This window comes from Trachinotus anak, unplaced genomic scaffold, assembly GCF_046630095.1.
Source record: "Trachinotus anak isolate AG129_WGS33_773 ecotype Australia unplaced genomic scaffold, CSIRO_AGI_Tana_v1 ptg000012l, whole genome shotgun sequence".
Taxonomy (NCBI): domain Eukaryota; kingdom Metazoa; phylum Chordata; class Actinopteri; order Carangiformes; family Carangidae; genus Trachinotus; species Trachinotus anak.
In genome coordinates this window covers 8,147,291-8,170,912 of record NW_027273863.1, presented here as the reverse complement: position 1 = coordinate 8,170,912, position 23,622 = coordinate 8,147,291, and the positions used below count along the sequence as shown (strand labels likewise).

The following is a 23,622-nucleotide window of genomic DNA, read 5'->3' as shown; positions in this document are numbered from 1 at the left end:
CTCTTGGGTCATAGGTTTAAATGCTCCTCAGAGTCTCAGGCTTATTCTTCCCCTGGAGGTATTGACAGAGCTTTGACCTCTTCTCTGAAGTGCTAACAGCAGTGAACAGGCCTTATGAGAAAACAATTTTATCCCTTAGTAGTTTTAAGATTCTTTTTTCTATGGATGCAAGTAAAGCTTCAGTAGTGATTGCTGATGTGTCTTTTTGAAGTACTCAACTGTGCACTAATGAACAATTTAAATCAGCTTGGTCTGGCTAAACAGATTTAAAGATGTCACCTTGGGCCCTGGGAGCTTCTGATGGCCATATATTACAATTTTCTCTCCTTTATAGGCAAACAAAAAAAAAAGATTAATGGATGATGAAAACCATTAGTTGCAGCCTGACAAAATAGTTACAAACCAGACACACATTAATTAAAAAAGCAGTGAACTCATTCAGCAGAAATATGCAGAGGGCACAAGTGAATGGATTAATACAGCAGCAACGTTAACAAACATATCAGTTACTGTGGCTGTAAAAATTCAATGAATGGGGAGTGTATATCCTTTGTGTGGATGAGATACAAATACTTATTCATCGAAGACTTCTTGAACTGAGGCTCCGGATCTGTTTCTATCCAACATTAAATCATCCAGGCTTTGGTTGTTTAGTTGCCAGTAACGGTGATGTTTTTCTCACACTAGTCAAGTCCTTGGAGATGCCACAGCCTTTGAGAACTAACTTGTGAAGCACTGAAACAAACAATTAAATATTGTATGCCACCTGAAATCACAGTAAGTGGTTGCTTAGAGGCGAAGAACTCCCCAAACTGCTTGTTACAAAAGATAACACTACTACTAGTTTTTTGAGCCTTTCGGGTATGGTGTGCACAGAGCAGTTGGCTCTTAGTGTCCTGACCTTTCTGAACCTTTCCTTTGATGATTTGTGCTAATGCTCTCAAAGTTTTAAAACCATTTTAGGATCACACCTATGATCAATGGACTTACATGACAAGATTTGACATAACCTCTTTCTGTACGTCTTCTCTGCTTGTTTCGTAAAGAAGTTTTCGGCTCTGGGGTCCATTCATCCAGCCTTAATTTACACTGGCTTGGTCTTTTAAGGAAGGGACACAGGACTTGAGAAAAAAAAAATGCTGTGACAGAATGATTGAAAATGTTTCCCTCAAAGCATTTTTTGAAGGTTTCAATTTGGAACGAAATAATTTTCTGATAGCAAGAAAAAATATTTTCTTGTTGTCATTATATTATTTTGAGCAGTGTGCATGATGAAAATACAAGTAACTTAACCTTAATGTTTTAGCCATTCTAGCAACATGGGTTTAGGGAGTGCACTGCTGGGCAGTCGATCCACCACTTTCATCTAGACTGACATAGCTTCACGAATGTTGAATGGTTGCTGTGGCTGTGGCTGTGTGTAGTGTATGTACATTCATGGTCCCCTACAGGATGAATCCTACTGACTCAGATGATCTCCTGATTTTCATCAAGTGCCACCATTAGGCTGACATTTTTGGTTCAGAAATGTCTCCATAACTGATGGAGTACCATAAAATTTTGTAGACCAGTGGTTCCCAACTTGTGGGCTGGGGCCCACTGGGGGCCTGTGAAGGTATTGCAAGTGGGCCCACAAATCATTTCCATCACAGTACAATTTTGGTGAAAAGATGTAATTTAAAAAATACGATGATATATGATTGATGTAAAAAAAAAAATGTTTTAGAATTAAATAAGTTTGAATTTTTTTTGTTATATATTAAGACCTATCACTGTGAAAATCCAATGATAGCAACTTTTATGTGATCGCCGTCAGACCACATCATATCCTTGTTTGCTATCTCAGTCCGATTGCGCTGAAGACTATATCCATGGCAAAAACTGGAGTATCAAAATGGAGAGCTGGTTAGCAAAATGAAGAATTAAAGGAAATGGAGTCAAGAGGTGGTGGTGGTGAATGATCTCCCCACCGTCAGTCAAAAAAGTAAATTGAGCCTCCCCTGCTTCAGTTCAGTCCTGAGTGTTCGATCACTATCATGAAAATAAAATGTGCTCTGGGGAGGCATTAATTGGCCTCTGTATCGTTATGGGGTTGGATGTGGGCCGCCAACATTTTTAAGTTTTTCAAGTGGGCCATGTGTGGAAAAGGTTGGGAACCACTGTTGTAGACATTTGTGTCCCCCGCAGGATGAATCCTAATGACTGATGCCCTGAATTTTCTCGGTTTTGTTTGTTTTTGATCATATCTGCAATATACATTAAAGATCAATAGAGGATAAACTCGGATGACTTTGATCCCCTGACTTTTCATCTACCGCTGATTGAAATTTCACTTTGTGCAATACTTTGGTTTATGACCGAATGCTTGCAAAACCAGTGTCATTCTCATCAGGCTTAAGTGTACTCTGTGTTTAGTGCTGATTAGCAAATGCTAGAATCCTAATATACTAAACTAAGATAATGAATATTGTAAACCTTTTACTTGTTAAATACATGTTTGCATTGTCATTGTTAGTATATTACCACGTCCGTGTGAATATTATCTCAAAGACTGCATTGCCAAAGTACAATCTCACAGACTTTGTTGTGAAAGAAGATGATTTGATCCAGTTAAAGCACATGCTGAGAATTTGTCATAGTAGTTCAGAACTGGCAGATATGAGAGCATATAAATTACACTGAGAACTATTTGGACTGATACTGTCTGATACTGTAACTGTATCATGAAGTATAAAGAATTTGAATGACGTTCTTATGAACCACTGGATACATCTATGCAACCTCATACGTTATTGAGAACTTCTCCCTCCTGCTGAGATTTGAACCAGCAGCTCAAGAGTTATCTTCCAGAAACCACCACACAAAACACGGAATCCCTGTGTGATCTGCTGCCATTTCACCTCTCATGTCATTTTTTTTCCATAATAACTGAGGACAGGAGGAAGCCGCACATGTAGATGTTTGTTTTGAAAGCTACAAACAAGAATGGGTTGTTTGCGCAGCTGAGAAATTCTCTTTTCATGCCACTTGACTTGGCGGCAGCTGGAGAGCACCAACAACAGCCTCCCTCAGCAGTGGTTCCACACTGACAAGGACAGTGCCTGGCAAAGAGGGTGTGATGTGGGAGGGATGACACAGGGTGGATCAAAAGTGACATGGAAAATATTGATTCATTTCTGTCACATAGATTAGTCACTCATGTGCACTCAGAACAGGCTGACAGACAAGACTGGACTAAAAGACCTTCAGGCACATACCATGCACTTCATCACACAACTCTATCTCACCACTGAATCATTCCAACTGAGTGTGTGTGTCATGCCCTAATACAGAGCAGGATTAAAGGAGCATTGCTTTGGTTTTGGCACATCTTAGCACGTTTACTACCAATCGCATATACTTCACATCACTGTTACCCATTAAGCTAACCTTAAAGACCACCTTAAAGTTTTTAACCTTGCTAACATGTCCATATGATGTTTTTTTTAATATAATAAAAGACATCTCATGAACTAAATAAGGAGTCAACACCATGACTGTGTATTTCCAAGTTGGAACTGCAGTGAACCAATGACAGTCTCATAAAATCAGATTCAGACAGCCAGGGATTCATACGTCATATAACCTACTCAACCAAACCTGTCAACTTGTGGGCAAAATAAATCTGATATCCTCTCACTACAAAGAGTGAGAGTTTGCATTGGCACAGCCACTAACAGTGTCAGCCACCGACAGTTACAAGCTAACAAACAACAGAAACAAAAGATGCTCACTACGCCGACTGTTCTGCAAACCATGTTAAACATTTCATCATAGCAGAGTATTTTCATACAGTTAAAATATCTGAAGATGAACTTTAACCTTTAAACCAAAGTAATGGACAAATACAAACTTCGACCTAAAGGTGACGCTGGAGGAAAGATTAAGCAATCACCCGCTTTACTACAGTTCATGCTTGGGGGGATATGAGCATCTGTACCAAATTTCATAGTATGCTATCTAATAGTTGTCAAGATATTTCACTTCAAACCACGAAAAAAAGATCCATAGCTGTTGAGATGTTTCAGTCTGGACCAAGGTGTTGACCGACAAACCCACATTGCTATCCCTAGAGCCATGCCGCCCTGCCGCTAGCATGGCTGGAGTTTCTAGAAGTAAAGCATCAAGAAAAGTATTTCTGGTATTGGAGCTTTTATTGCTTTTACTGCGTTTTTTCCGCCTTCTAGGTTTGTTTCAATTCATTTCAAGACAACATGAATGTCTGCTTGTACAAACCTGTAACTGCTGAGATAGGTAATCCCTCACAGTGCATGTAATGTCTGCTTTTTAGTTTAAGTTGTGTAATTCAGTGTGTAATGCAACACAGTGTAGACTGGTCAAATTACTGGAGCCAGAACTACATCACCAAGTCAGAACAATAATGTAAGTCGGACAGCAACTGCAGACATGATGTTCACTGTGAGGTAGGCAGAGTAACTTGGTTGGAACTGGTTACTTTATCATTGCCTCCACTTCCCTGCCTCCTCCTCTCTGTTTCCCATGTGCAGGCGTATTGGTGAGGCTGCCCAGAGCAGGAGAAGCAGGAAAGAGCTGCCTTTTCAGAAAGAGGATCTGATCAGAGACACACACGGGGAGAGGGAGAGAGAGAGAGAGAGAGAGAGAGAGTTTGGCTGAGCATCTCTCAGGATGAAGAAAAGCAGGAGTGCACATGGGGTTACACCAGACGATGTAAGTATTGATTTTTCCAACCCTCCATCTGTGCAACCATGTAGCCGTCCATGCATACATTACACAGCCAGTCATGATTGTTCTGTATCTGAAATCCTGCATCTCACCTCTAAAGTTTACAGCCTAATTCTGCAGTTTTCACACTCATTGTAAATTTTGTAACGTTTGCCTTCCATCCTTTTCCCTCCCAAACCGAGATACAATGAGAATACACCGAGGCAGCGAGTGCAGTATGTCTGTGTGGCGGTCGGTGACTCATAAACAGATGACTGTACTGTACACAACAGACCGCTATCCGACAGGGCACACTGCAGAGAGGGAGATGATGTGTCTGTTGGAACCGAGACAAGGGGGTGAAGGACAATGTGTTGTGTGTTTGCAAGAGAGACTTAGGGATGATTGAGACAGAGAGTTGAAGGCTGACGCAGAGTTTAGAAGAAGGAGGCAGAGCAGGAAGAGGAGGAAAGGTGTTCACGACAGGAGACATTTAGGCCATAGAGTGAATAGAAACATGCACAAGAGGAGGAAGGACAGAGATCTGACAGAGAGGCCCATCTGTTTCTCCTCTATGCCACCGGTGTTTATGACTGGGCAGGCAAGCCAGATCATTTACTTTGACATTGTCCAACAGGAGCTCAGAGGCCAACTCACATTCTGGATGCCAAAGTTTTCCTGCTGTGACTGGCCTCACATCATCACGTGATGCAAACATATTGTAAAACTTTTCCAACTGCAGCCTTTTCTCACTTTTTATTAGGAGGAAATTCATAATTTATTCCAGTATAATAGCCATTAATGTCGGCAGTGATTAATGGTGATTTTCTACTTTTATGCCACCAGTGATTTTGTTAATAGCGAATACATTTTTCAAAAGTCGGCATCTCATTTTGGAATGTCCTTCAATTAATAGCATCTAAAATGCTATTTTCTGCTGGCAGGGATGTTTGCGCAGGCTTCTTTAATGTTTAAAATATTTTGAATTTCAGTGTATTACTGTTCAACAGCTTCCATGGATGCAAGACTCAATAGTTGCTGTAGTTTTTCCAAAGCCAAAGATGCATGTTAGCATTTTATTTATTTTGGTTTAATGAACAATCTCACATATTTATTAAAAAAAATACAGCATATCAGACTTCAGGGATAGAACAACTCTAACAAGTCCTGGATTCATTTCCATCATCCCTGGTGTTAACTCAGTGCACCAACATTTATAGAGATTAATTAATTAAATTAAATATTAATTAATTTCACAAAAAATAGATAAATGCGGTTCTGCTGTGCTTCTCCACTCAACACCCTAGAGTGTCCATCACCCACCTTTCATTCAGGTTCTATAGCAGCTTAATAATTAAAACTCTTCTTTTCCTCTTGGCTTCTAGATTCAATAATTCAGGCACCATATCAAACCATGCTGTTAGAGCTTCTCTTCTAAAGATCTCATTTATATTACCGTCTTCAAAAAGGCTTTTTGGAAGTAACCCAGAGAACACTGGAGTTGTTTAGGCTCTGCAGCCAAGAAAGGCCTTTCATCTTCATCGAAAAACACCCACTCCACCTCTGTTTGACACTGGAGCTACACTACCTCTGTTTGAGACTCATTGTTTTACCTTTCATCGCAGCTCCTGTCCTTTTATGACCATATTGGGGCACATATGATAAATCCCAGGTTTCTAAATTTACTGATGTTTTGAATTCTAAAATTATCGACATCTTTTTCCCATTCTCGGGTTATATACAAGCGTGCACTCAAAGTAAATCAGCACTATTTCCTCTACCTAATGCCATTTGGATCAATGACAAGAGATCAATGAAGAACTAGAATTACATGTCCAGATGTCAGAGGTACAATCAGTACACAACTGATAATTAATTTGGCAGCAAAACAGCGGTGGCACTGTGACATATTGTATACAGACTTGTCAGAGTCGTTGGAACAGAGTTGTGTTTTGCCCGATTTAATTTTCACCCGTTTCTTTGGGACAGGAAGATTGTGTCTTGGAAAGACAGGCACAATAAATCAGACAAATTGGGTTTCCTAGAAGGAGCAGAGGAGTCAGCAGAGCTGTGTTTACTGACTATCAGAAAGGAAGGCAGACTCCTGTCTGTGGTCTCTTCCGTTCACTCTGTCCCTTCCTCCCTCACTTAGAAACTTTCCTGGCCTCATCTTTTTTGTAGTTTACTCTGTCATTCTTTCCTCTCTGCCATTAATGTCCATCACTGTCACTGCAAAGAGGATGTGGGATGTTGTCTGCTGTCTTCTCCATCTTTCTGTCTCAGATCATTAGCTCTCTACCTCATCATATGACACCAATCTGTCTCACTTCACTCACTCGTTCATTAGTTTGAATTTTGACCTTTCATCTCTCACAGAACTCACAACAACACATTTTCTAATTTCAGAGAGAAGCACTGTGTCCATGACAAACAGCCAATTTGGACTTGAACTGTCATACTTTTCTCAGTGCAATAATGAAAAAATGAAAACCAAAAATGTAATGGGAGAAGGCGACAGTGTTGCCAGCCCCCCTGCAGATATAATTCCCAGTTACAGTCTTTTGGACACTTCACCTGGACAAGATACATGAGCATGTGTTCTCACAGTGCTCCTTTTGACTTCTTACCAAGCTTAGGTAAATGATGCTAGTCACGATTTTCCTGATCATTAAGAAGTCGATTCACATAAAATTAATCTGCAACAATTTTGATCATTATTTTTTCAAATGTAAGGATTTACAGTTTTTTTTTCCCTCTTGGATAATAAATAATTTCCTCTGGGAAACAACAAGACTGGGCGAGCATACAGTAACATTGAGTTTAATCACATTTATGTCATTTTTGCATAATGGATTACATTATGCTAATATTTGAATAACATGCTTTTGCCACCATGGATGTTTTTAAAATTTGAGCTCCTCATTTACTTATTCAGTATTTGTCCAGCATGAATGAGCAGGCATAAATAAGACTGTTGTAGTGAGGGTAATGGAAATAATTACTAAAGGTAGTTTAGTACCTAAGACACACTGATAAATCCTCCTGACTGATCTATTGGCTGATTTTAGCTTATTACAGATATATCGGTATCAGTGATGAGTAACAACAAACTACAAAAATGCCAAACTAGGTTTGAGGTAATATGGAAGCATTGTCATCACTACATAACTTCTCCACTAGAGATCACTGCCACATTTTCAACTGCAAAATGTCCCATGTGGTCACAGTTCTTCTGTGTCAAAAACATTTTAAAAGTAAGTAAGTACATGTTGTGTGTTTATGTTAAAAAATATGATTGGATGATATCTATGATTTTGTTTTTAATTCCAAACATCAATATCAGTATCTGCCTCATATTGGTCGGACTGTAGTGCCGACAAGTAACTGCATTGAAGTAGATACTGTCAGTGGCGAGAGCTGGGAGTTGATTGTGTTAAATTGTAGTGAGCTGTCAGCCCTGATGATGACAGTGAGGTCAGGCTGCTTCACTCTTTCTCCTACTCACACTCTCATTCACTGTCAACCACTTTTCTTTCACACCCAGCGTCTCTGTCCAGTTTCCTGCACCACACACACATAAAAGAGACCAATCATTTCTCGTTTGCCGCAGCTGCGTTTCTAGGAATTCCTCCCTTTCCCATCGAACCTCTGTATACCTCCCATGTTCATTTGAAAGCTGTCGGCGTGTTTCATTCACGCTTGCATGTGCTGAGCGTAAAGTGGAGGGTGATGTATGCAGAATGGGTTCTGGCAGTTCGCCTCTGTTTCCTCAGCGCGCTGGCTTATTTACAACCAGTCATTAGAGAGAAGCACCCAGGGCTCCTCAGTGGAACCTTCACACTCAGCCAGACGCATTAAACACACCATTTATATTCAGCACAGCTTCAATAAAATGTCAATTGGCAGCTCAGGTGTCGAGGGACCTGAAATGGGCTTTGATCAAACACTTCATTTCAGTCTGTTTAATGAAGAGAATAAAAATGTAAATATAGCCAGTATGCTGTATGGCACTTTGTTAAATCTGGGATATGTGCAGAGCAGGCAGATTGTTTATTTAGTGTTTAAACATTTGTACTTCACTGACCCGCTCTAAAAGAGGTTTGTTGATGTGTGTTAAGTGTGTGGTTTTTTTTTTACAATTTTGTATTTTGGAAATTTTTTTTCTTTTTAAGAATATTTTTATTTTTGTGATATTGTCATCACAATCTTTAACACGCTATCATTTAATTCCCTTTTTATATTTCAAGAAGATATAAACCTAATACTAACATTTCACCCTCACTCTCTCCACGCTTGTTCATCACCAGGCCTGTCTGGAAGAAGCGGTGTGATCCAGTCCATCTCATTGTCAGTTTTGTTTTGTTTTGTTTTTTTACCCTCAGGATAATATGGAGCCTCCTGTGGGACAGTTTTCCACAGCCAGCACCCTTGGGGTAGAGGTGTGCAAAGTCCACAGGCGGTTTTCTGGCAACCTGCAGCTGCCTCCGTTGTCATGGCGACAGGCAGAAAAGGAGAGGGACAGGGGCAGGCCGCTCACACCTGAAGAGGATCCAGTGACCCGGGCCAGACCCACAAGCCTGCCCATCACCTCCCTGCCTCGCATCGACATCACACAGGCCGACCCCGACAGGTGAGGCACTGACAAAGGAAGTGATACAACTGTGCAGTTTCACTATAGAAGTAACATGTTGTTGTTTTGTTGGTCGTACATGTTTGCTGTATGTTTGCTGAATTATAATACTTTTCATTTTTATGCAGATCCTAGCTTTTGCTCTCAGTTTTTTTTTTTTTTTTTTGAGAACTATATATGATTTTGTTTTTAGTTCAGGATTGAGATCACCGCGTGCGTTGGTAACAGTGGGAGGCTGCTGTTTGCTCCCAGCGAGTTTTGACATTAGATTTGCAAATTAGCAGAAAAGTTGGCAAAGACTTAAATATTTTATTGCAGTTCACAACTGTGTTTTCAGCGCCTCTGTTTTCTTCTTAGTTTTTGTCAGTTCTTACAGTAATAAATGCGCCCTGGAGAAGAACATTTCTACAGCATCAGATGGTACAAAATAATTTGGCAGTCATTTGACTGAGCATGCTGTTATTGTTGTGTCTACTTTGTGAGGTAGACAACAGAAGGCTGCTGTTCCATGGCAGCATTAATTTAGGAAAAATGTATCATTACTCTTTTTTTTTATGATGGCTATCACTTTGGATTATTGAATTTTAAATTGCCACATATGTCCTTTCTCTTTGAACCCACTAAACCACACATGATTATAGGCTTCAGAGACGTATTGTCCACTGACTCTCATCTGCTGCTTTCATCTCTGTTACACTCATCCTGTGCTCTGTAAAAGCCTCTGTTGCATTTATCTGGATGAAAGTTCAGGAGCTGGAAAACTTTTGCCCTCCTTATTGCATGACACGGCAGATGCCCCACAACTGTTGGTGTGTCATTTTCCAGCTGTTGCTGATTAGCCAATCAGTTTGTTGAGCATGTTGATTTGGATGTGGGAGGTTGCCCAAACGACATTTACCAATTATTATATTCTAACTATATGAGTGAATACTTGTCTTGTCCTCAGTGTTTCTCTATGAGACCTGATTACAACACAGTAACTTCTTATTTTATAACATAGAACGAATTAGAGACAGCTCTGATAGTTTTCTGGACACTGTGATTGCAGCTGCCTCTAGGGAAGGCGGCAGCTTTTAAATGCCAGGAAAGCGCCATCACTCTGTACTTGGTTGTAAAGCAGAGACACTCATGGAAGACAGGGGAGACAACAGGGAGTTCGGGTTGGACCAGGCTGACTCTTGCGGTGTTGCTGCCGTTGATTCTGGCCAGAAACTCTCCCCACAGAACTCACCAAGATGCTTTCGCAAGCAGGTCGTGAACAAACATCTCCGTCGATACAGACGCTTCACTGTAGCAAACACCTGGTAAGGATTTGGTTGGCGTGTATTTTACGAGTGAGAGAAAGCGGCGGCCAGTGTAAAAGAAATGTAACTCAAGAAGCTTTTTCTGCACTGTTTGTCTCTGTTTGTTAGCTCAGTTTATTTCGTGTGTTCTTGTAGAGCTGGAGTATAGATGCATGCTGATTTTAAGATGTATTCATTAACTCACACAAACCCTTATCTAGCAGTAGTTTATTTCAGTCTGCCAGAAATGTCCCTACACCAGTGTGTGTTAGAATCCAGAGGTGTGTTTTATCAGCGAGATTTATCCATGTTTAAAAACACTGCTAACAGACCCTGACAACTGGCCACAGTTTCCTGCATTCCTTGAGTTAAGTCCAGCCGTGGTTATGTGTAGAGCCCAAAATCACATGTTTGTCTCAAAGGGCTGTACAATATACGACTATTGTCTACAGATGCTGTAGATTAACATGTCCAACAGATGCCGTAGAGACAGAAGTAGCCATGGTAGGATAAAAAAAGATGAGTTTATTGAATAAACTTTGTCCAAATCTTGTGTTGGTTTCTAAGTACATGCCTTTACAGTGCTGCTGTTCTTTATTTGTTGAAATAAAGCCAAAGGTGCTGCCCTTATTTAATTCTAAAATGTGTTTATATTGTTGAAAAGTACACTGAAAAGTACAAGCTGAGCAGAGTGCCAAGTGTTTTTCCTCTGGAATGAACTGTGCTTAAGAGAAGTGTCTCTCTTGACCCCTGCATGAATAAATGCTCACCAGTGCGCATGGTTATTTAGTTTGAGACACAGTCATTATTTTATTGTCTGGATTCTGAATGTACTGCTGGAGTTTGTTTTTTTTTTTGTTTTTTTTAAAGACAGCCAGTCTGTTTCTTTCTCCCTCTGTTTTAACTCTGATAATAATGGGAGGCTCTGGTTCTTCTCAGTCCTCCAACTGTCACCCAGTGACACTATTCAGATAGCGTTAATGTAAATCAACTCTACTGATGTGGACATACTGTATATAAACACTGACAAACTGTTAAATTAACAGTGAATTTTGATCATCAATGTGCTGTTGTCTGCCAGAACCAGAACATTAATGTTATTTTAGGTCATGTTGTAAGGCTCGCAGTCTGACAAAGAAGTGGTGTCCTGTTTACTGCTGGACTTTTCCACCTTAAACTGAATGTTCTTAGCGATCATGTTGGACTGTATATCACTCCATAACACTTGGGAACTTTGTCCCACACACCTCTACCCTACTAACAGTCCCTCCTATGACCATTTCATTCTTGCTCTCTTACCTAAAATATTCATTATTTTATCAGGGCCTGACCTGTAACCTAACTGTATCCTCCTCCTTCCTAATCATGTCATTTTAGTCCTTGATAGAGGAAAAGGGTCGTGTGATTGTGGTCTTATGTAGATGTGATGTGACCTAAGAGCCATAGTCCAGGTGACAGTGGATCTCCATTACTTTGTGCAGTCACGGATTCATTTTTTTCCACTGTGAAATATCCACATTGTGTCAAATGCACATTAGTGAGTTTCTGAGTTGCTTTTACATGGTGTCATAGGTGGCCAGTTGAAGGGCGGGTGGGATGGTGAATGCCCTGATTAATCTACAGTGGTTTAATAAAGAGGGAAAAGGGGCAGGCGGTCAGATTAACAGAGCGACTGTGAGTCCACTCCCTGTGGTCCAGCCCAGATCTGCCTGTTAGCATCTGCCAAGCCTACGTTATTCCAGCACGTTGCCTCTTACTGGACAGAAAGGGGGTCTGTCAGTGTGTGTGTGTGCAAGTGTATGAGTGAGCAGCCACAGAATCAGTGTTTTTTGTTGCCCGATGATGAGGGAGGAGGTGGACGGGAGAGAAGAATGTTACGGAGGTCCCCTAGGTGCAGAGTTGGGCACTTTGACTTCAGTGAGGAAGTGGTCAGGAGAGCACACCTCTCGGCTCCCAGGTGACTTTTTATCGATCCTCTTTGTATTATGTCTTATTTCAAACATGTTATTTTGCAAACCTTTTGAATATAGACTCTGTTTTGGTATTTTGAGCCTTTCTTTCTTTTATTCTCTACTTGTCTTATGTTTTAAAACGACTGCATCAACGATAGATTGTGACATGAAATTCTAACTTTACAGTACATTGCCAAAAGAGTTTAATTTGCAGGATTCATCCACTGTAGCAGAGTTTACAGTTCATCGCCATCTACAGATATGATGTGTCATTAACATAGTGTGGTTTTCTGCCCGAGTCAGATTAAGAGATTAGATTGTTTTAGGTAAAGCAGGTTGTTAGCGTTGTATGAAATTGGGATTTGGATGACGCAAAACACTACACCGATGACGTTTATCGTTCAGCATGTGTGTAAACAGAGTTTGCACATTTCCCATTAATCTGAGCTTCTCTGGCAGAGGTGTGCGGCGGAGAGTGTCTCAGTGGGATATGTGCCGAGTTAATCCCACATGTAGCTGAAATTATAGAGGCAGGGATGAATGTGGGGCAAATAGTGAAGAGGTCTTTGGTACAGTCAGTCCATTACAACATTACAAGACAGATTAAGGAGGAGTTGTTTAGGCACTGGGTGTGTTTAAGTGTTTTGTTTTCTGGTGGACACCATGAGACCACCACTAGAATTGGACTAAAATAAAAGAAAATGCTAATTTGTTTTGAATATTTTTTTTTTTTTTTTTCAATTTATGGTTGGTGCCATCTGTTGTTCCTGCAGGCCACTGAAACCTTGACCTTTCACCTCTGAAGTCCATCAGACTTGATCATCTGATTACACAGTAGCTCATCCTTTCCTCCCGCTCCCACTCCATGTTGATAAACAGATTGTATCTGTGTGAGCATCTGTGGTGGCTCCGCTGTCGTATCTTATTGTATCAGAAAACAAGCTGCCTGAAAAGGAGATGTTTGTGTTACATTTACACATAAAATGTTCAGGTTACGTATCAACTCTGCATCTTGTTGGTTCCTTCATAAATGCTACAACTGCTGTCATTGTCTGTGTTTTATCTTTTTTGTGTTTTGTTGTTTTTATGTGGCACTCTATATGTATTTATTTAAAAGCCTGAGGACACACATAGCTAAACAGCTCAATTTTCAAATAGACTGTTCATCCTTATTAGATTTATTTCTCAAGGACAATGTATAAAAACATTGATCTCAAGCAACGAGAGGAGATGCTTGTTCCAGATTCAGCTGTTAGCTACTGTGCCGTCCCTGGGTAGGTAATTACAAACACTGTAGTACACAATATATCCTGTATACGTGTTTCAGAGAGAGGTGAGTATAGTTGGGTGTAAAAATAACCACTACACTATGGCTGTCATCACACCATAAGAAGATAATCACTTTCTCTGTGCTGCCTCCCTTCTACTGGAGAGGATTAAATGAAGCTGTCATAGGCAGTACTCCAGTGAGACAGACCAGACCGGACGTTTCCAATAAAGCTGCCCCCACCCCACCCCCCTATAACTGACTTATTAGATGAGCAAAATAGTTTTGTTTTTAGACCATGGGTGGATGCGTAATCATTTTAGGGTTTATGCAACCACCTTTTTTTCTGGATGGGATTTGTGGACATGTTGCGCAAGTCAGTACTTAGTGGCAGCTTACTGAAAGTCTTAAGTGCATAATGATGATGATTTGAAAGTGATTAGACTGATGACTGATCAAACATACACATGGTTAAAGTTATTATCTAAATCAGCAGATTTCTGAATTTTGCTCCTGCAGTGCAACAAGTCAGATCCTGGAGTTGATTTAGGTCTCATCCACACACATTCATTTGATGATAATAAATACTCTCTAAATATTTGCAGTCTCCTCTCCTCTATTTTCTACTGAATACTGTTGTTATGTACTGTTGCTCCTTCTAGCTTTGAAGTGGAGAATGGCCCGTCATTGTGCTGCAGTCCGTCAGACCTGCAGGCGTCACCCGGTCTGGTTCTACACCCTAACTTGGCGGGGCATGGCCAGCGCAGAGAGTCCTTCCTGTACCGCTCAGACAGCGACTACGAGCTGTCACCAAAGTCCCTGTCTCGAAACTCTTCCATCGTTGGAGAACTGTGAGTTGTTTACAGCCCTCTGAAATATTGACTCCACTATCATCAGCTGTGTGTGTTTGTATATAACTGTCAGTTCAACTGCTCTCATCACATCCCACTTCAGGCATGGAGAGGACCTGATCGTGACTCCATTTGCTCAGGTAAGACCTGCTTACAACTCAATAAATCTGCTTCAGCAAATATCAATATTATCTTAAGGCATTTTTGAAAACCAAGGGCTGTTAGAAGTTAAGCTTTCTGGATCCTGGATCCTGAAAGTACCCCACCCACTCAGTCATAATTAACTTCTCTGCCCCCTGGTGGTCTGTAGTAGATTTTGCAAGCTCTGCTGCTATAGTTTCCCACCTTGTTACAACATATTTTAGAAAAAATATACAGTTATGAATGTGCTGAATTTAAACTCATGCAGATCATTAATTCCTAAAGGCTCAAAATTGATTTGTGTTGACTTTGGGGGGTGGTGGTGGGAACAACAAGCACCATTTAGCACTGAGAGGCAGCTGCAAAGGCTGCTCTGAATTCACTGCTAATGAATTGTTGTAAATGATTCAGATACTACCATTAGTCAATGAGCCTGCACCATGTGAACCTTTTAAAAGACTACTTAAAAATGCAGAAAACTCTTGTGTATATTTGGAGGAGCTGTTGCATTATCACAGTACTGTGATTAATATGAGAGTGAAGATTGCACCTTATCGTTGTGTATATTCTCTTAAACCTCCTGCAAGTGTCAAATTGTAGTCTGTGTATTTCTTTTTTTTACTTTGTTGTCTTTTTTTAATGCAATTGTTCCTCATATTTCAACTCTACCTTTGCCACATGTTGCGTCTTGTTCTCATTCTTTTTATTATTATTATTTCTTAGGTTCTGGCAAGCCTTCGGACTGTCAGGAACAACTTCACCACCTTGACAAATGTACAATGTGCATCCACTAAGTAAGTCACCTCATAATTGTGATATAGTATGTGCTTGTGTTTTGTGAGAGTGCCTACAAGCTGCAGGATGGTTTCAGCTATGCATCGAAGGTTTCTGTACAAGGATCATTATTGTCATTTGTGTGCTGGTGGTAATTCTCGGCAAAAAAAACCCCAACATGATTTTTTGTTGGAAATCAACATGTGGACTTCAGGTCTCAGGATATTGAGACGCTACAATTCAAGATGCCCACATCCCTCACATGGGGGCGCCAATGCATCGAAAATGTTTCTGGTGCTGTGGCCTGAAGAAGGAACAGAAATACAGATTCAAACATTCAGAGACTGTTGTATTTTAGTGTTAAAGCTGGTTTGCAGCAGCACCACTGGAATCCTAAACCAGACCCAGTGACATTTTATTTTATGTTCAGTGAAGGAGGAGGTGACCACATCTCATTTGAGTGCATAAAAGCTGCCTCTGATCACTGAACTGGGTCAGCACCATAGCTTCACTTGCATCAGGTCTGCCAGAGGTGGACACACAGTCAATATGACCTCAGAGAGAGGGGTCACTGAGCTAAAAAACTGAATTAGTTGTGACAGTGTCGCACGGTCAAAAAAAAGTGACCTGTGACCAGTTTAAAGAAGTGACAGGGCATCTTTTTAGTGTTTGTGCTGGGGCAACAATGACTGCTGCTGAAACCAAATCACAGTATAGAGAAAAAAATAATGCAACCATTTGTTACACATCAGGACTTTTGGTTTTAAGAGTTTGTAATTTATTTCTCTTTGGTTACAGGAGGTCTCCCGCTGCAAATCAGCCCTCTGTCACCAAAGTCTGTCTTTCAGGTGAGTACGGTCACAAACCTCTCTGTGTGTGATGAGTGGAGTTTAGGTACACCCTCATCAGAGGTCATGATTCCGGGAAATGTGGAAAACTGTAACATGCATGCAATGCAATGCAGTGATGTACTGTTTTTACTGTGGTGGTTGTGCAAGAAGGCAAATGTTGGCTGCTGGTGAAGGACAATGCTCTGATAAAGATTTAAAAGATGTAAAAGAATGAAAGATAATGATCTAAACATGAATATGCATCAGCTGGCGTTAAACCCAATACGTGCAGTTTCATGCATAAAACTCAGAGATGGTGATTGGTGTAGAAAGACTTTGGGTAGAACCACAATTCTTTATGAAAATGTCCATGTAAGCACTGTAACAGATGCTTACACTGAGTCATCCTTGAGCCTTTTCATGCATACATATAGGAAATGTAATCTTTTGAGTTATTGGTAGAGGAAACTGTGACTTGATAAAAACACAAATATTCCCACGTTGGACGGAAGGGAAGCAGGTGAGAGCTGCAGAAAGAGATTTAATGGTCTGGATTCAGATCAGGTAGATGAGAAGTAGGGAGAGGACAAGTGAAAGAAGGGGAGGAGGGAGGTGGGGATATTAGTTCCTGCTGCACTGGTTCTTCAAGCCTGACTGACGTCAGCACAGCCTGCAAGCAGGTGCCCTCCACTTCCTATCAGCACAAATGAGCTGCTGGGAGCGTCCCGCAGCAGGAAAAAATACAAGACAAGTGTGAGTCTCTTATTGTCCTTCCTCCTCCACTCTTCTCACAAACCTTGACCTTAACTGAGCAATCGCTGACAAGTGAAACCATCCCGTTATTGCCTTCCATCGTGACGCATGGAGAAGATAAAGTGAGAAAAACAAATGTTTGTTGGAATTAGTTTGAAATCTCGGTGACACATTTTGCAGCATTTAACTCCAGTCCCACCAGAGAACATCAACGTCATCAACGGTTCCCAAGCATACAAAGAACATACGGTCTACACCTGCCACTATGTAATGGTGATTGTTCAGGAGGACTATAACAATTAAGAATGTCACAAGGAAAGATGTCCTCATATCCTCCTTTGTGCTGCTTTCTGTCTCGTTTTTCGTCAACTCTTCGACCGGAAAAGGAGAACAGATTTTTCCTGTTTTGCGTCTGTGTTCTCAGGGAGGCAATATTATCCCCAATAGTGGAACAGATACCTGCGTCTTTCAGGGCATGAGCTCAGCATAGATGGCTGAGCATGAGCTCTTTGAATCTTTTAATGCCGCCATAAAGGGATTTGAGAAGGACACATTGAAATAGAATAAAACACATCAGAAATTAAAAGAGAGCAGTGTGAACTCCTGTAGGATCGATGCTGAGCTTAGACAAAGAGACGAAGAGTGGGTTCAAGAAATAGTGAGAGATTTACCAGATCGTTGCGGGGAGTGAGACAGGGAAGAAAGAAAACACACCAAAGGTCAGAGAGAGACGTCACAGTTTTTGAACCTTTTAATCAGATGCGATCAGAGAGACGCAGAAAAAAGGTCAAACTGGATGAAATAAACAAAAAGAGCAGTAACGTGACTGCAGTCACTGGGTGAAAGTGCACAAGAAGCAGAGAAGTGAGGGGAGGGTGGGGGGTATACAGAAAGATCAGCTCAGCTACAAATGCGTCAGTGCAGGCTGTTTACACTATTAAACATCTTACTCCAGTAACGTGAGGGGATTGTAGTTTCCCCCATGTGAGTTTGCGGTTTACGCTTCACAAAACCATCTTGGCCCCATCACACGCAGTCCCGTGAGCCAGGCAGCCAACAAAGGGCTCACTCTTCCCTGACTGATTCAGATTATAGGCTTTGCTCTATATTACTGCTGATAAATAGCACTTTTGAAGAAAATGTTTGATTATGACGTCCTTAACCGTCAAACATTGGTAATTAATCTGTAACGGCTATCACTAGCTGAATAATGTCGCAGATGGTTGGGACTTTAGGGTGCATGGTTAGTCATTTGACTAAGAAGGGGGATGTGAAACCTCATCATGTTTTCAGAGTGAATGTTCCCTTTGACTGGCCTTGAGAAATTAATATTTACACAATGGCCAGAAATTAATGTTTAAAGAAGTGCTATCCAAAGTAGAGCCTGGGGGCCAGAGAAGGCTGCCCTGTTTATCCTTTCAGTTTGGCCCACTATATGAAAACAGAGAAAATCATAATCATGTGCTACCTCTTATGATTTTGTGCAAGTACGTCCTCCACCATACTACTTATTTATATTGTGTGCTTTTTTGATTGAAGCCTGAGATCAGACATACACTACATATCTCCAACTAATTTTCCTCTATCAAGGCAAAGCTCACATTTATGACCGGAGTGACTAATGGTTAATTATAATTTTTTTTAAGATATATTTTTGGGGGCATTTTTGCGTTTATTCGATAGGACAGTAGAGAGTGACAGGAACCACTTGGCTATCGGGTTGCCCGGTACCTGTAATAAATGTCACATAGGTCAGTGTTGGTTTCCAGAAAGCAAGATACATCCGGCCCATACTTGGGCCACATGCTCGAGTTTCTTCTGGCCCTGTATACACCCGTTTCCATGGCCCAAGTCTGGCCCATACACAGGATGATTGTCAGGTGCTACTTCCACATCTGGAGCAATTCATGTGAACACACAGATCATTTTCCAGCTGTCAGCCAACACCGAGGATAATAGCTGGAATCTACCCAGATGTGGAAGGATATGGGCCCGACATGGACCCTGGAACCGAAGTGTACCCTGGGCTAGAAGTTTCACTTTGCTATATGGATTTCAACATTTTGGGGAAAAATGCTTATTCGCTTTCTTGCGAAAGGTTAGATCCTTACCACTCTCATGTCTGTATGTTAAATACGAAGCAGCACAAAGATTGGAAACAGGGAAGGAGCTAGCTACTCTGGCTCTGTCCAAAGGTAAGAAGAAGCTCCTGCCGCCCCTCTGAAGCTCACTAATTAACACATCATATCTTGTATCTTTATTAGTACAAAAGCAGAGGATTAAAAATGACAAGTTGCACTTTTTGTCTTTCTGTGTGGTTTTGGTCCTGTGCTGGACTATTTCTAGGCCAGATCAGGTACACAACCCCCCTTTAAAAAATATAAATTGTAATTTTTACACTTTGGTTTCTGTTGGATTTTGTTTTAAGAGATGCAGGTGAACAGATTTGGTTACATTTGGACAGAGCCAGGCTAGCTGTTTCCCCTTCTTTCAAGTCTTTATGCTAAGCTAGGCTAAATGGCCGCCGGCTGTATTACTTACTTTATGGACATTTATGAGAAGGGTATCGACCTTCATTCATTTCTCATCAACTCTCAGCAACAAAGCAAATGAGTTTAAACAAAATGTTCAACTATACTTCTGAACAATATCTACATCTATTGTAGGATTTATTATCCTGCAGATCCCCTTCAAATTCATAGCCTCATAGGAGGTACTAAATTGAGGACCATTGTTTAAAACTTCCCTGACAGAGCCATTGTGGCCAGGGGTCAAGTCATCCTACATTTATCATGATATTTTTTAATTAGTTTATTTTTTCTTATTTTTATCAGTTCACTCTTTTTCCTTTTTTATGTTTTCAGCCTTGTTGAAAAGAGTGTCAAATGAAATGAAATGCATTTGTCAGCTGCTCAGTCAGCCTGTTCCCAAGAATCTGAAGCAGTTCAAACGATATAAAGTGAGTATGACAGACAGCTGCATTCATACATACACATTCTCTGCCTTGAAACTAAACAGACACGTGACCTTGTGCGTAAACTGCCCAGGGTGTGGGACCCTGCACAATAAGCATTACTCATTCATCTATTGTCTCATTTTGTAAACATGTCCTGAAAGAGAAGTAATGAAGAACTAGCAGGTTATTCTAACAGCATAAAGACAGAGAAAATAAATAACAATGAGTAATCAGTTTTAAATCAGGCCAGGAGTGTTGCAGTCTTGTTAGTAGTGTATACATCTAAGTGTGAGAAGAAGCAGGCTGCAATGACAAAGCAAAACAGTGGTGTCTGTAATTAATGACCTGAAGTCTAATATCTCAGGTGAAACTGTTGCAGCCAAACCTCTTTCAGCTGCCTGTATTGCAGCTAAGATTACTGGTAATTAAAGTACTTAAGTTTAATTAGCTTCTGGGATTTTGTCTAGTTAGACTACACCTACATAAACCTACATATCTTATATATGTTTTTTGAGTTGTGCACCAGCATTGTCCCAAATGTTTCCAGCAATTCTCAAATCTGTGATTTTAATCATGGTAACGGTCCGTTTCTTTTGGTTGCCTGTGAATGACATATAACCTATGCGTATGTGTCAGTCTCGTGGTTGCCTGCCAGAAGTGGTCAGTTTTTTAAGCCACATTGTTAAGATACACTTTCAACTATCTATTTTAACTAGATGAGAGATTTTAGTCATCGAATGTCTAGATCTTATGTTAACAGAGAAAATTAGCCAGGTGAATGTCGGGCCGCTCAGCTCCCAAACCCTCCAAGATGTCCTGCGTCTGCTGAACTGCATTAGTGAATCACTGATTTTAAATGTGAAACTGCTTTATTCAGTGAATCCACCCATTTTAATCCCCTGGTCCATTAGTTATGGACAAAGGGACAACTCTGTGGATAATTTGGCTGCTGGTAAAAAGCTCCTGAACATCTGGATCATGATTATCATCATTATCAGAGAAACAATTGAAACAAAGGTTAGTGGCAGTCTCAGCCCCCAGCCCCTCCCTGATGTCCTGTGTCTGCCATATAGTGGTTTTTAATGTGAAGCTGCTTTATTCAGTGTTTTCAGCGGTTATAATCACCGGGTCTGTTTGTTTAGGAGAGTAGGAGACCTCTGTGGATAATTCAGCTTCTGGTAAAAAACTCCAGAATGACTGACACTGAAGGACTCTAAACTGGGAGAAGCTGATGGCAATGGGGTTAAAAGCAACAACTCCTATGATCCTACGCTACTTTACAATGTCACCCAACGCCGTATTTTGTTATTCTGATTGAGAGACACCTAGCAGCAGAAGTTACATACTGTGCACTTAACACTTGGATCAATACTGGAACCACAGTACATCCAAATATTGAAGTATATGCTCTCTGGCAACCTCGTGGTATCATTTTGATCAAAGTGGTGGAACAACATAGTGTGTTGGGGTGAATTGTTTTTTGTTTTTTTTTTCGATTTTTGTTTTATTTATTCAAGCCTATAGCATTTGTGTGTGAGACAGTTTTTTAAAAAATATAACAATGCTGTCATTCTGAATATAATGAAGTCTACTCCCTCACATATGAAATAACGAATAAACAGATGGGTGGATGGACACACAGACAGACAGCAGGCCACACACTGACGGCCAGAACAAATCTGACTGGTCATTTTCAGTCTGGCCAGGCTGCTCCGCTCCTGTCTGCAGCAGCCACTCTGCTCCGCAGAAGGAATCCATGTCAGGTTTTCCAGGCTCGCAGCCAGCGGAGAGGATCTGCAGGGCTGGAAGCGTGCAGCCTGGTTAAGTATTTGAATTATGTCATTGACGTCAGCACAGTCATAAACCTCACTGTGGCCCATCCCTCAAGCTGGCCCATGCCAACACAGCTCCATGGTGCATTGTGAAGGAGCTGTCAAACAGGCCCTGATGAGGTGTGTGTCATTTTGTGTGTGAGTGTGTGTGTTTGTCTGTCTATTGAAGGCTTTTGTTTTGATAGGTGAGGAGATTATACCACAGTTGTAAACTATGAAGAGACATAATCAGCAGTGAGGATTGTTTTTTAACAGAAGACAAAGGGCGATAAGGTGGTTTCGGGGCTGGACTTTCTGTAAATGTCCATCACACCACAGGTTCCCCAGAGGTTACTCCACAGTGACACAGTAACAATACAGCATTATATCAGATTCTGTCCCACACAGCAGTCACCCTTTTTTATTGAGGTATCAAAATAACACACCATGGATAGACAGTAACTCTTAACTTATTGTTCTAACAATCAGTAAATGGGAAGTAGGCATCTGTTTCTGTGACTGTGATACATTGTTCTTCATAATCAGATTTTTTTTTTAAAATCCAGATCAGATGAGATGTTACTGATCCTTGTGCAGAGGCTATGTTGGGTCCTGCAGTTAAAAAAAAAGTAAACAAATTATATGCACACAAACACACAACGGCTGAAATGGCACAACTAATGAAACCATTCAAAAGTAATAAAAGAAAAATGTTATATACACATCTGTGCACTGTCAACAATTTAAGAACTGTTAAACAACAAAAGGCTTTACATACAGCACATAATTGGATTTAGTCTGTCTATCTGTCTATATATTATTCATATTTTTTTTTTTTTTATATTTTTTTTTTTTACTTTTTACCAGTAATATTGAAACTAACGTAAGAAATATGTAGACTATGTAGAAAATACATCAATATATATATATATATATAAAATGTTAAAATGACAAAGTGGCTATATTAATTTTCTGACTTTGAGGCAGTGTAGACCTACAATACTCACTACACACCTGCACCATGCAAATGATTTACTCAAAGAGCAAAGAGTTAATTTTGCTGCAGACAAGTGACTGATCACCCTCAAGATATTTACAGTCTTGGTGTATTTTCCCACCAGGTGTGTGCCGTGTTGACTGTTCAACTGTGAAGATAAAGCCTTTGTGTTGCTTTCTGATCAGACAAACATTTGTTGAATTAAGATACTTCCCTCTTTCTCCCTCAGTTTTCTCATGTCAGACTCTTTTCCTGCTTCTCCGCACTAGTGAACAAACTGACGTACATTGGGGGGGTGATACAAAGGTGATTCATTCCAACCCACCCCACCCCACCGCCCTCTCTGTCTCAGCTCCACGTATAGTGCGAAGTCAAACACAAACAGAGCTGAGTATGTGCACGTATCAGTGTCAAGGTATGCGTTTTCTCCTTCCTAACGTGGTGAGGCCAAGATGCGGAATGTGTGTGTTTGCGTACATGCAGATAGCTCAGAGCTGTTTACACTTTACCTGATGGTGGTGACTCAAGTCTTTTTCATTGACTCTGTTGTAAATGGCTGCATTACTCCCTGACAAGTCCAACTAGAATGAATAAACATGATTGTAGCCATATTAGTCACTGTGTTAAAGACAACCTCACTATGAAAAATCTAATA

The 23,622-nt window shown here is 40.6% G+C and overlaps 1 protein-coding gene across 6 annotated transcripts in view; it reads left to right on the top strand.

Annotated features, from left to right (window-relative positions):
• The window catches only part of LOC139629549 (3',5'-cyclic-AMP phosphodiesterase 4B-like), a 51,225-nt gene that overhangs the window by 9,391 nt on the left and 18,212 nt on the right, over positions 1 to 23,622 (top strand). For 2 of the 6 annotated variants that reach the window (XM_071492233.1, XM_071492234.1), the window contains 6 exons: positions 4,548 to 4,728; positions 9,105 to 9,352; positions 14,517 to 14,705; positions 14,809 to 14,845; positions 15,570 to 15,640; positions 16,419 to 16,468. In XM_071492233.1, the coding sequence (XP_071348334.1) occupies positions 4,687 to 4,728; positions 9,105 to 9,352; positions 14,517 to 14,705; positions 14,809 to 14,845; positions 15,570 to 15,640; positions 16,419 to 16,468 (637 nt within the window). In that variant the 5' untranslated portion in view covers positions 4,548 to 4,686. Of the gene's footprint in view, positions 1 to 4,547; positions 4,729 to 9,104; positions 9,353 to 10,284; positions 10,657 to 12,462; positions 12,593 to 14,516; positions 14,706 to 14,808; positions 14,846 to 15,569; positions 15,641 to 16,418; positions 16,469 to 23,622 lie in introns of those variants that run through there. The other 4 variants (XM_071492235.1, XM_071492236.1, XM_071492238.1 and 1 more) reach the window with 4 other exon arrangements.